Source organism: Vulpes vulpes, chromosome 13 (assembly GCF_048418805.1).
Source record: "Vulpes vulpes isolate BD-2025 chromosome 13, VulVul3, whole genome shotgun sequence".
NCBI lineage: Eukaryota > Metazoa > Chordata > Mammalia > Carnivora > Canidae > Vulpes > Vulpes vulpes.
The window spans coordinates 3,287,687-3,300,966 of record NC_132792.1 but is presented as its reverse complement, the minus strand read 5'-3'; the positions used below and the strand labels follow the sequence as shown (position 1 = coordinate 3,300,966).

The window sequence follows — 13,280 nt, the reverse complement described above, 5'->3', positions numbered from 1 at the left end:
AGACATAGGCAGAGGGAGAAGCAGGCTCCATGTACCAGGAGCCCGATGTGGGATTCGATCCCGGGTCTCCAGGATCGCGCCCTAGGCCAAAGGCAGGCGCCAAACTGCTGTGCCACCCAGGGATCCCCACAAAAGTGAATTTTTAATGACAGTTAGGAAATTAATCGATTGGGGCTTTCTCATTTGCTCAGGTCATTTTACAGAATCGGAGAGCCAATGTCCTGACACATGAAATCACTATTAAGGAAAACTAAGATCCTGTGGTTCATCCATAAAGTTGTGTGCTTGTAGCTAATAGACATTGGAGCCTTTACATCGGCCTGGCTTTGTCTGAAGGACTGAGATTCAAGCTTTTCCCTGCTGACACTCTTTCCCATCATAGATACAAGGAGACTAAAGCATGGGGAATGGTAGTAACTTAATCCAGCACCTTAGACCACTCGGCCACGCTACCTGCCAGCGTAGTAACTTGTTCAAGGCCGAAAAGCTAGTAAGTAATAACCAAGAAACCAAGAGTCTGTCCTCGAGTCAGTCCTTTGCATTATGTAAGTAGTGTATTTCTGCAAAGGCAGTCAGCCTCCCCAGTGGCCCCTGCCTCCCGGTCCTCACACCCTTGTGGTGACCCCCACAGGTACCAGTGCTAGGCTATGGGACCAACAGCACACGGCAGGAAGGATGCTGGGTGGCCTCTAAGGTGAGGCTATGAGCATGACGGTGGCTTCCATGTGGAGCCCCTCACCCCGACCTCAGGTCACTCACCGCTCACTCCAAGGGAGGCCACTTCCCCTTCTGTGAACAGCCCTACGGAGAGGCCGTGTAATGAGGAAGCAAAGCCTTTGGCCGGCAGCCACCACGGAACGTAGGCCTGACAAAAACCATGTGTGTGAGCTGAGAAGCAGATTCTTCATCTAACCACAGCATGGCTGGCAGCCCAGCCACTACCTCACAGAAGACCCCAGACCAGGACGACCCAACCGTGTGTACACCGTGTACCTAGATCCGGGCCTTCAGAGTCTGCGTGAGGCCACGTGGTTGTTGCTTTATGCTTCTGAGAGTCAGGAAGGTTGCCACTATCAAGATATAACCAACACAAGCATGGAGTTTAACCTGGCATAAAGAGCGCCTCCCTGACCCTGGGCTCTGCGGTCAGCCACCGTGGGGTAGGCAGACACACACACACACACACACACACACACACACACACACACGGTAGCAGGAATCACCTACATCCAAACCTCAAGGATCACTCCTCTTAGTGACTTGAAATACACTACTTATTTTAGGATTTAGCATCCCCTGTCAAGGAACTGTGAGAATATATTAAAATCCTGATGCCAAGATAATATAACAATATAGATCTCAACGCTAAAAATACTTAGGAGAGGGAATGATTTAACTCAGAACTGAAGCCCAAGTGAGCAAGTTTGGGAGACAGCAACGCTCTCCAGCGGCCACGCCTAAGGTGAGGCTTCTTTAGCCTGTGGGTCTGTTTATTTATTTATAACACATAAGCTGTCTGGTTCTACAAAGAGTAGACCAGTCTTCCTCTCCTCTTTTGTTCTCAGACATCGCTGGGACGCGTGCGTGTCAGGCGGTGTGACCTTCACCTGAGCTCTGCAGAGTGATGGAGTCCGAGTGATGCTCCTCGGGCTGCACCTGCCTTAGTTTATCTGGATTCCTCCTCCCCTCGGGTCCCTGGCTATTCTCCAACCCCACGTCGGATGCTCTTCCCAGGGGCCTCCCAAAGAATCTGGAACTCGTGCTCTGGTCCCCCCATGAGAACCCAGGACACACGGTACCTACTCGGTCTTCCCTGCCACCCTGAATGCTTAGGAAGGCTATTATCTTCATTTTCAGAGCACTTCACAATTTGCCAAGACTCTTAACATGTGTTTTTTTCCACTGAGGAAACAGAAATTCTGAGCAGCAAATTTATTGAGTTAAGCCTTCTTGAGAGAATGTTCTAAAGGAGATGGCCAGTATGATGAGATGCAATCTTCATTCTGTTTATGAAAGATCTAGTACATTTTCAGAATTATGATTTGGGCAAAAAAAAATAAAAGGCCAACTTTTTTTTAAAAAGTGCTGCAGAGAACAGAAAAGGAGAAATGGAGGAAGAGGGGGAGGAGTCTGTACGATGTTGTTTGGTATTTATTCACAGCCTGCCTGAGTCCAAAAGGCAATTTTAAGTAGCATAATATTTTAATACGTCTGGATATTACATAACAGGGATTTTTGTTTTGTTCTGTTTTTATATGCTTTTTTTTTTTTTTATTCCTAGGAGTAGAAAAACAAATTTTAAATAACCAGAAATTTCGTGGGGGCTGAGTTCCTGAGGCCCAGCTCATCACCTCTGTCTGCACTTTGTTCCCAAGACGCCAGCCTGGCCCCCTCGCTCCCCCTGGGGCCCTGATTTGTACGGGCAATAGCACACACACCACCTGCCCAGAGCCCAGAGCCCTTCTCGCCCCAGGCCTGGCTTACCTTCTGTCCCTGGGGTCCTGCCATACCAGGAGGGCCAGGTCTTCCCTAGAGGAAGGGAAGGGAAGGTTGTCAGTGGCAGTGAGGGCAGAGGAAGAGCTGCAGGCCATGCAGCTCCGAAACTGTAATCTGCCTTCACCCCAGAAGGCACAGACCACACTTCTGGACACTGCTGATTGCTGGAAAATTCTCTCCCCATCGGCTGCCAAATGCCACGTCCTGCATGGTCCCCTCTGGACCCAGCTGGGACTGTGCTGTGGAGCGCCCGTTCTGAGGGACAAGGACCGCTTCTCGAGGGATACAGGGGATGTGTCTGGGGAGATTCCAGGTGAGAGGCAGGAAGTAGGCACCCAGCATCTGCTCAGAGGGCACTGAGGACCAGCTGAGTCCCCAGGGGCAAGGGAGGGGGCCTGCAGGGCTGCCTGGACTCTGGACCAGGATCAGTTAGCACAGCAGGGCAAACCCAGGACCCAGAGGGCTGGTGCAAGGGATGCTGAAGACGAACCTGCCTCCTCTTCAGGGGTTCCCACCAAGAAGCCTTCCAAGGGGGTCCCAGTGGAGAGCCAGGCAGGTCAAGCTCCCACCAGAGAGCAAGTGAGGAGGGGCCTGGAGCCACCCCACCCCCGGGGAGCCCTCCTATGAGCCTCCTCGTAAGAGGAGGGGGAATCTGGAAGGCAGTTGGACAACCAATGTTCATCCCATTGACAAATGGCTTCCTTAGGAATTCATCCTAAAGGCACAGGTGCGCTCAGAGATGTACATGTGAGCTTTCACTCTTCCTTTCTTCCTATAAACAGCCAACGATCAGAAGAGACCTAATGCCCCCTCGTAGGAGGAGACCCTGGGTGACACTTGCTGTTCCTGTTTCTCCAAACCCCGTCCTCTGCTGCCTCCACCCCATCAGGATCTCACTACATGCTGGCCCACTGCCATGAGGAAAGGCCTTTGCTTTCTGGGCTGTCACCAGGTGGGCACTTCCAGCATGAGGAGTTGGCCCTGGCGCAGGGGCGGCACGCAATAAATATGAATAAATGCTGGCATGTTCACACCACAGAACACTAAGCAGTCATTTGAGTCCCGTCCCTGGTGAATATTTAAGAAAATAGTTACACGTTTATGACATAATGCTAAGGGGGGGGGCAGTGACACATAAAAGGTATTATTCCAATTTATTGTCAATAAAGGGCACTGAGGGGGGCACTTGATGGGATGAGCACTAGGTGTTATTCTATATGTTGGCAAATTGAACACCAATAAAAAAATAAATTAAAAAAATAAATTAAAAAATCAAGATGTTATTTTGGGTTGATGGGATTCACCATAAGTTTAATTTATATTAATATATTGAAATGAATACATTTAAGGAATGAATATATCAAATACAGCTGATGTGTCTGATTACTTTATCGATAAACCTAAGAAAATGAACATAATAATCGACTGATATATTAATATGTTATATTGCACAGATTAATGTATAACATAAGCATATATTAATCTGTTTATGTTCTAAAAATATTTTCCCAAACGTCTTCAGGCAGATGTAGAATTTTAGGTTTTATTTCATTCTAACCATTTAAATACTTAAATTTACTTTCACGGATCACACATTCCCATGGTTCAGAATTTATGTGCATAAAAATCCCCTTCTGGTCCCACCTGCCAGCCACTGAGGAGGCTCCTCCAGAGGCAAGGAGTGAGGAAAGCAGGTGATCAGTTTCCGGAGCGTCCTCCCAAGGAGGGCACATGTCTGCGTACGTCCTAGATGCTCTTTTCCACAGAATTCTACACTTGCCTGTATTTTCCACTCAAGACATATCGCAGAGATCATCCCCACCAGTGCATGAGGAGCTGCATTAATTTCTATGGCTTCGTATTATTCCCCTGTAACTACACACCCTGATTCTTTTGACTAGTTCCTTACTGATGAGCTTCCAGGTTGTTTGTAATCCTTAACTCTTGCAGAAGAGCCTGCAATGAATATATCACGCCATCCACGGCCTTTACCGTGGTTAGAAAGGATGGAAGGGGCTGTGCTCTCTGGGATCCCCACCCCCTGGTGCTGGAGGATCCACAGGTGACCATAAGCGGGGGTCTGGTCCCTAGGCCTCCCGGAGCCTCCAGCTGAACCGGACACCAAGGCATTCAGGCCCTACAGAGCTTTGCATCAGGCTCCTGTCTTCTAATAAAGCCGAGCCCATGCCTACTTACCTGCTCTCCTGTCTCTCCACGCTTCCCGGGGAATCCATCCAGGCCTCGCTCCCCCTGGCAAGAGGAAGAAAAAGGAAGAGGTGAAGAACAAATGGGCCTCCTTGTGGTCAGTGCCATGAGATGCAAAGGCCCTTAGTGTCCAACTGTGCTAACCTTTTACTCTCTACTCAGTATCTCCGGTTACTGGAGAGCCAAACACACACACACACACACACACACACACACACACACACCAGCCTAGAATTTATGGGCATTGGGGCTCAATGTGCATACATTAAAGGTCAGGAATCCATATTCCGAAATCTGCTTTGCCTTTCCCCAATCTGTGACCAAGGCAAGGCCACCTTGCCTCTCTGAACCACACAGTTGTTTTTTTTTTTGTTGTTGTTGTTGTTGTTTTAAGATTTTATTTATCCATTCATGAGAGACACAGGCAGAGGGAGAAGCAAGCTCCCCGTAAGAAGCCTGATGTGGGACTCGATCCTGGATCCTGGGATCACGCCCTGAGCTGAAGGCAGACGCTCCACCGCTGAGCCACCCAGGCGTCCCACACACAGTCTCTTCATCTCATAAAGCCAAACAAAATAATGGACTTGTGGGGTTTGTAACACAGTTCATAAAACTGTGAGCATATTTACACATCGTTCATTCATCCAGCGGATATGTATGAGCATCCGCTGCATTCCCAGTGCTTGGAATTAAAAGCGAATTGCTGGCTAAGGGGGAGCAATCATCCACGCAGCCCTCGAATGCCCACCCATCTGCTTGTGCTCAGAGCGGGGCTTGTCTTTCTTAGCTGTGTAATCCTGGGCAAGTCTCGTCACCTCTGAGGCTGTTTCTCTTAACCACGTGTCATGGGGAAGATGATAATCCCTTCCTGGGAAGACATCCATGACTAAGGAATGAGTCAGCAATGTTCTCTTCCTCCGCACATCATCAGGTTGGTGGGAGGGAGGGCCGACAGCAGATGGGGAAACTGAGGCCCAGCCAGAAAACCACTCAACCCCAGTGCAATGCTTGCACCAGCACCAGAACCTGGGTCTCTCGACCCTTCTTCCTCTATTTCTACTATCCACAGCCTGTGGGTCTTTTCCATCGAGCTGGCAAGATCTCAGAACCCATGGAATCCCATGCTCTCACATCCCAGGTGAGAAAATTGACCTTAGAGATGGAGACCAGAGTCACACAGAAGCTTTGTGATGGGGCCATGCATGAAGAGAAGGGGCTCCTGGCATCACAGAGCTCTCTTCCTTAGAGAGGGCCAGCCCGCTGAATGTCAGCCCTGAAGGGGGCACTTTCCCAGGCAGAGCAAAACAAAACAAAAAAACATGTTGACCATAGTTTTACCAGGCTTACCTTAAAGGGGACAGTGCTGCCTATTGCTTAAGCCCCATTTCTTACACCCTTGCACCTACATAACAAAATCGCTGAAGCCCAAAAGCAAAATTTCTCCTAATGCAACTCAGGACAGCTGCAGGTGCACTGCCAGTGTGAGCCACCTGTGTCTCTGGCCAGCAGGTAGAGAGCAGGGCCGGGTGGGACAGAGCTGGACTGCAAGGTGGAACAGAGCTGGACTACAGGTGGGACAGACCCGCAGCTCCAAGTGGGACAGAGCTGGACTGCCAGGGACAGAGCTAGAGTACCAGGTGGGACACAGCTGGACTGCAGGTGGGACAGACCCAGAGCACCAGGTGGGACAGAGCTGGACTGCCAGGTGGAGCACAGATGGAGCGCCAGGTGGGACAGACCCAGAGCACCAGGTGGGACAGAACTGGAGTCCTAGCAGATGTGTGTGTCCCCCGGCAGGGGAATGAGAAAGACGATGGCCAGCACAGGGGGGATGGGGGGGAGAGAGAAGCTGAGGGAGAGCGGAGACAGAGACAGACAGAAGACGGAAGACAGCCATCTATGGAGCAGGGTCTCTAACTGACACGCCCCTAGAAGCCCAGCTAGGGCATGAGATGGGTGGAAGCAAATGGAAGAAGGGGGTCAGAGGCAGAACTAAAAAGGGCAGGTCCCACCTAAAGACCTGACACTTACATCTGTCCTGCTGTTGTTGGACTTTGTTGGTCTTGCCACCATTGCACTGACCACATAAGCATGACAGGGGACAGGGTTTGGACAGCTGACCACCTGCCTGCTGGTGGACACCTGCCACCAGCAGATGGTGGCAGCCAGGGCCCTGGGGGGTGTGGAGTACAGGCAGCTGCAGCCGATCCCAAAACTCGGATGCAAAGCCCGGCTCTCCCCCTCCCAAGCTGTGTGACCTAGGACCAGGCACGTGGCATCTCCATGACTCAGTTTCCAGTCTACAAATACAGCAGCTACCTCTGACAGCTGCTCTGAGGATTGGGTGAGCTAATATATGCAAAAGGCTTAGAACAACGTGTGGCACCTGGAAGGTGTCATGTTAAAAGCTGGTTAAGCAAAACAGAGTGACCACGTAGGACGAGGAAGGAGGGAAAAGAGAAGCCAGCTGCAGGGGCCAGCAGACAGGAAGTTCACGGGCCAGGAGGGTGTGATGTGAACGACCAGAGGATGGAAGTGGGGGGGGGAGAGAGTGAGGAGCCAGGGGCCAGGGAACTCAGTTCTGATCTTGTTTTCCACCGACGCGGGCTGCCACCTGCAGGGTCTACACGGCTTTGAGATTCAACCTCCTCGCTGGGTTGAAATCGTAAAAAGCGAGAACAGAAGAAAGGTGGCTGTGTTCCAAGAACCCTAAGACCCCTTCGGACACTCACAGTCCTTAACTGACAGGGGGTGTGCTCCATGCAGAGGGGACGGGAGCCCGCCCGCGTCCTGAGCACCTTCAGGTACCGGCTGCGCAGGCAGGCTCTCATTCGACCGTCCAGTGAGCCCTATGAGGTTAAAGGGTGTCACCCTGGGACGCTCGACTCAAAGGAGGAATGTCTTGCATTCATGGAATCACTCCTGCCCAGGAAGCTCTGGAAAGTTCCACACCCTTCCCAGGACCCCCGCCCCCACCCAGGCCTCATCCTCCTGCTGCTCTGGATCTCAGACAGCAGCGGCAGCGCAGGCCCCGATGCCCTGGAAAGCCACCCTGGCCCAGGCCTGGAGACGGCCTGGTGGCCTTGACCGCTCTCGGGTGGCGGTGGTGGCCTGGACGGCGCTGGGGGCAGGCGCGTGGGGTGTGTCTGCTGGGCACTTGCTACGGGAAGCCTTTACCATGTGAAAGAGGGAAGGTGCCTCTGTGACCCCAGCACTCAGGGGGTGTTGAGAAAACGCCTGTCACCGTGAGACCTGGTGGGCAGCTCCGCTGGGCCGCCCCGGAGGAGGATTGAAGGGGATTCTCACTGTCGGCACAGGTGGGGCTGGCGCCCCCAGGACGGATTACGGCCTCAGGCACTCCAAAGCCCCCACTCAGTCTCGTTACTATTTAGGGAGGCCCTCCCAGGGCCAGGGGCTGTGCTTGCCTTCACAGTGTGCCCCCCGTGGCGCCCAGAGCCACTGGGACAGGCACCGCTGCATCAGGACGTGGGCTGAGGAGCTTGTGTGAGTGCCCAGAGTGAGAGCATCTCGTCTCTGATCCCAAAGCCGCTGGTAGCAGTTTACTAGGGTGGCTATGCCCTGGCTCCCCCTCTCCCCAGGGGGCTCAGGAGTGTGAGGGTCACATCCACCCAAAGTTGTCCTGAGAGCTTGGGTTTCCAGACAGAGCAGGGTGCCCACTGCATCCACCTCCTGGCCCCTTACAGAGTGGGTTCCTCCCCTTCCGACGGACTCCCCTTGCACCCTGCCAGCTGCAACAGGCTCGGTAGACCTGCTCGGTCCACTTGGGCTCTACTGCCCTCCATCACCAGGACGCTCTACGCCTGCAGAGCCTCCACGCCCTCTGTGTCTGCAGAGGCACCTTCTGGAAGATGCCTCAAGGACCGTCCCCCACCGTACACAGAGCGCCCCACCACGGGGCCATCTGGAGGCGGGCTCGGTAATGGATGGGCAGTGGCTCTGGGTGGCTTGGCTCCAAGCCGCACAAGGCCAGGCGACCGATGGGCCTGTCTCAGAGGCAGATGGAAACTTCCTTCTTGCTGAGGTAAGAAATCAGAGAGGTCTGCGAGGAAATAAACTGTTGTAAGTACCCATCAGATGTAAGAACTGGAAAGCAGCCGAAGGGATGATGTAGTCCAGGCTTCTTGACAAATGGGGAAGTCAAGGTGTAGAGAAGGGACCAGCTCTCCTCAGAGTCGCCCAGAAGGGCAGCAAGGAAGTTGGAATATGCCCAAAGCTGAGCCAGCAGGGCCCACGCTCACGCTTCCCCTTCTCTCCGTGGATCTTTCCCTGTCTCTCTCTGCCTGTCTGTCTCTGGCCCTCTTTCCGTCTCCCTACCCTCTGCATATGGCACATGACACCCAGGACTGTTCTACCCATTTTACAAACATTAACGCAGTAGATCCTCATCTTCTGTAATAGTTACTCTCAGTGTTGAGGAAACCTGAAACACGGATGTTAAATTTCTCTCCAAAGGTGACCCTGTTTGCAGAGCCCAGAGCTGGGATTCAAAACCTGGGCAGGCTGGCTCCAGAAGCATCATGCAGGGCCTCCTCTCTGCCTCAGTGAGCCACCTGGAGCAGCCTGGGGAGCCAGGCCAATGGGGACGTTGGCCGAACATCCTCTCCTGGGCCTTCCCTGGAGGTGACCCTCCACTTTCTGAACTTCCCTGTGAGGGGACACCTCACAGGGGGCAGGGCTGTGAGCAATCTGCAGAGAGAGTTCAGGGGAACGTCTGTTGTCCTACGTTTCTGGTAACGCTTCAGGCCTGGTGTGGCGTGGAGGGGAAAGCTCACGTTGGGAATGAGATGTTTCCAGCACTTGCTATCTTTATAACGGGCCACATGGCATCAGGAAATAGCCTCTGGGCTCGGTTTCCCCAATTGAAAATAAGGAGAGATCTCCAGGCTTCTCTAGAGAGAGACGATTTAGGATTTTGATAGAAATGTACCATTTCTTGGCTGGACAAAAGTCTCAACACAAGACTCTAAAAGCTTGCTGGAAAAGCAGCCCAATGCTGCATGGGGGGAACACAGTCACCTCCAAGCCGAGTTCTGGCAAGAAGAACAAAGCACTGATGTGCAGAGACTGCCGTTCCCCTGAAACCCAAGCAGGGCAAGGAAGTATGCGTGGAAATGTTGGTGACATGCTGGACACCTTGCTTCTGTCCTCTTGTCCGACCTCCCGATGAGCTTTGGGGGAAGACATGAATATTTCCACTTTGTAGATGAGGAAACAGAGGTTCTGGTCAACCCCACGGCTGCCGCAGCCCCTACATGGAGGAGCTGGCTCTCGCCAGGCTTGTGAAGAGTCCTCAGCTCGGCACTGCAGCCTCCACCGAAACCCTGGGGAACCCAAACTCACCGGTCCCCAGAAGTGCGGCTGGAGCTGCTGCAACCAGGAAGCTCAGCAGAGCATCTTCCGGATTGTGCTACGTTCCTGCTCCGGCCCCCGGCACCTTCTCTCTGCGGCATTTCCCAGCTAACGTTCCCATCCAGCCCTGTGACATCACCCAAGCCTAGGTGCTAAAATGCACCTTCCGAATCCACCTTGCACGTTCTCTAAAAAAGTCCAAGTTCATCCACCGGTTAGTGAAGGGCAACCTGTCACCTGGTTCCTGCATCGCTCATCCCCCGAGCCCAGTGCCGCATCCACATGTCCACGGAGGAGGACGGGCCGTGTGCTCGGTGGCAGGTGCTCCCTCGGGGAGGGAGGACCCAGAGATGAATACGGCGTGAGCGCTGCACCCACGCGGCGAGGGGTCTCCATGTGTACGCGGGAAAGAGAGACAAACTTGACGCAAATGACCAGTCAGGGTGCAAACCGCGGGGCTCCTAGAGGCACTAAGTGGACAAGCCTCAGTAGGAGCTTGGGGGAGGCTGCATGGGGAGGCCTGTGTGGAACCCCAGGCCAGGGTCTCTGTGCCCTCAGGTGACCACCAAGGGAGAACTCCACACATCGGGCTTTCGTCCAGCATCAGTGCTGAGCTCACCGTGCACTTTGGACACCAAACCCGAGCTCCGCTCTTGCTGTCCTATACCCCAGCCCTTCTATAGGGTTAGTTCCCCAAACCCTGCCTCTTCGTTCTCTCAAGTACCAGAGCTACCTGTCAAGCCACACCACCCTGTGCCTGAAGCCTTGGTTCTTCTAAATGCCACCTCCAGGTCCCTGCCATGTAAAGGAAGGGGCACAGGGCTATAGAAAGGAGATCTCCAGGCACACACATTTGTGACCACATCAAAACATCTCAAAAGAGATGCAAATCCCAATGACCAGGGGGTAAGAGATTTTGCTTTTTTTTTTTTCACTTATAATGATGAAAATTTAATATGCAAACACGAATCATGCTTCGGAGCCCAAGGTGGGATACCCCCGAGGCCCTGCCTCCATGGATTCTCAAGAACCTTTTGGAAAGCGACGCGGCACTGCACAGACCCACGTTCTTTGACTGGTGATCTCACTTCCAGAAAAGCAGCCTAAGGAAATAAACCTAAATTTGAAAACTAACTAAATAAATATGGCTGTCGGCTTAAAAATATTCACCCGAGCATTATTCTTGATTACGAAAAGCTGGGAACAACCCTAGGTGATCAATAACCGGGGGATGGGCGCATAAATCACCATCTATCCATGCGTCAGAACGCTGTGCAGGCATTTAAACTGAGTCACAGAGGGGCACCTGGGGGGCTCAGCGGTTCAGCTTCTGCCTTTGGCTCAGGGCGTGATCCCCGGGTCCTGGGATCGAGTCCTACATCTGGCTCCCTGCAGGGAGCCTGCTTCTCCCTCTGCCTGTGTCTCTGCCTCTCTCTGTGTGTCTCTCGTGAATAAATAAATAAAAATCTTTAAAAAAAATAATAAAAAATAAAATGAGTCACAGAAACTCTACAACAGCACGGGGCAGAAATACCGCATGTAGGGACGACAGACAGGCCAGGCGGCAAAGCCGAACACCTTACATGTGTCTATGTAACAGGAAATCAGATAAGAACAAATCCGACAGAAAACAGGTCAAAGCGCTCCCCATAGTTGTATCAGGATGGTGAGATTACAAGCTCGTTTTTCCTATTTTCCAAGTGCACTGATATAAAATTAAAATAATGATTTCAAAACTTCTTATATGGTGAGAGGAATGTGTATCACTGAGGACTCTCCAGGAGGAGACTCTGAAGACCCACATGGGACGTGACTCGGCACGGAGGGCTCTGTCCCAGGCCTGCATCTGCAGGACGGGTCTGCGGGTCCCGAGGATGCGGTGCCCACCTCTGTGCGGGCCCTGTTCCCACCCGCTGGACCCTGAGCAATTGATGACAGTTGCTCACGCGGAAGGGTCTGGTCTGGGGTCACCTTGTGGTAAGCTGGCTTAGGCTATGAAGGAACGGTGACCCCCCCAGGTCCCCTCAAGTGTGCCGGCTGCTGTGGCAGTGTGCACTTGAGAGTGTCAGCTTGGATCCGTTCCCAATGCCCGGTGACAGAGGCTAATTGTGGGTCCCCGACACAACTGTCACCACCCACCCTCCCATTGGTCTGAGAGTCAGGGTAACCGAAGAGCAGAGAAGTTATGTAACTTTGCTAAGTGAGATGTGAGCCCATGGAGGCACCCGGGCTCCGGCAACACCCCCTTCCCCACCCTGGCCTGGAAACCCTAACCCGCCTGTGTGAGGGGCTGTAGCGCCTGCAGAAGCCGAGCCCATGCCCCCCTGGCCCTGAGCTTACACTAGGGTGGGAAATAAATGCCCCGTCTGTACTGGCCCTCGCCTGCCACATGTGCACGCACACCATCACATACACACGCATTGCACACACATGCAGGGGCTCCCACGTGCACACACACACATATATAGACATCCATGTGCACACACACAGAGGTACCCCTGTGCACACACACATGGGCTCCCACGTGCACACACATGCATGGGCTCCCACGTGCACACACACAGGCACCCATGTGCACGGACACAGGCACCCATGTGCACACACATGCAGGGGCTCCCATGTGCACACACAGGCACCCATGTGCTCATACACACAGGGGCTCCCACATGCACACACACACACAGGCACCCCTGTGCACACATGCATGGGTTCCCACGTGCACACACACGCATGGGCTCTCACATGCACACACACAGACATCCACATGCACACACACACAGGTACCCCTGTGCATACACGCATGGGCTCCCATGTGCACACACATGGCACCCATGTGCACACACATGCTGGCACCCATGAGCAAGCATAGCGCAATCAGTCCCAGGCACCCTCCTCCTCTTTTCTATGGAAAGTTGCAGTGACGAGTGGAGGCAGATATTCATAAATACCTTTTCTCCTCGGGCTCCCTTTTCACCCCGTTCTCCTTGGAGACCCTGCGGGGAGACGGGAAGAGCAGAACACGTCTCAGTCCAGCATTTCTGACCTGAAGGCCTGAGGGCCCACGGACAGGCTGCCCCGGGAGGGGGAAGAGCCTGTCTGCCGGGACGCTCCCTGCACTCCTCCCTCAGGCTTGGGGTGCAAGGTGAGCTCTTGGGGCTGGCCTCCCGACCCAGATTACCCACATCCTCCCACCTAGGCTTGAACACACC

General features: G+C 53.2%; 1 protein-coding gene across 4 annotated transcripts in view; it reads right to left on the bottom strand.

Moving 5' to 3' along the window:
• The window catches only part of COL22A1 (collagen type XXII alpha 1 chain), a 263,464-nt gene that overhangs the window by 143,156 nt on the left and 107,028 nt on the right, over window positions 1-13,280 (bottom strand). For all 4 annotated transcript variants that reach the window (XR_003234234.2, XR_003234233.2, XM_025993486.2 and 1 more), the window contains 3 exons: window positions 13,020-13,064; window positions 4,693-4,746; window positions 2,485-2,529 (listed from right to left, as the gene is read on the bottom strand). Coding sequence is in view for 2 of the 4 variants with exons in the window: in XM_025993486.2 (XP_025849271.2) it covers window positions 2,485-2,529; window positions 4,693-4,746; window positions 13,020-13,064 (144 nt within the window). In the remaining 2 variants the exon portion in view is untranslated. The remainder of the gene's footprint in view (window positions 1-2,484; window positions 2,530-4,692; window positions 4,747-13,019; window positions 13,065-13,280) is intronic.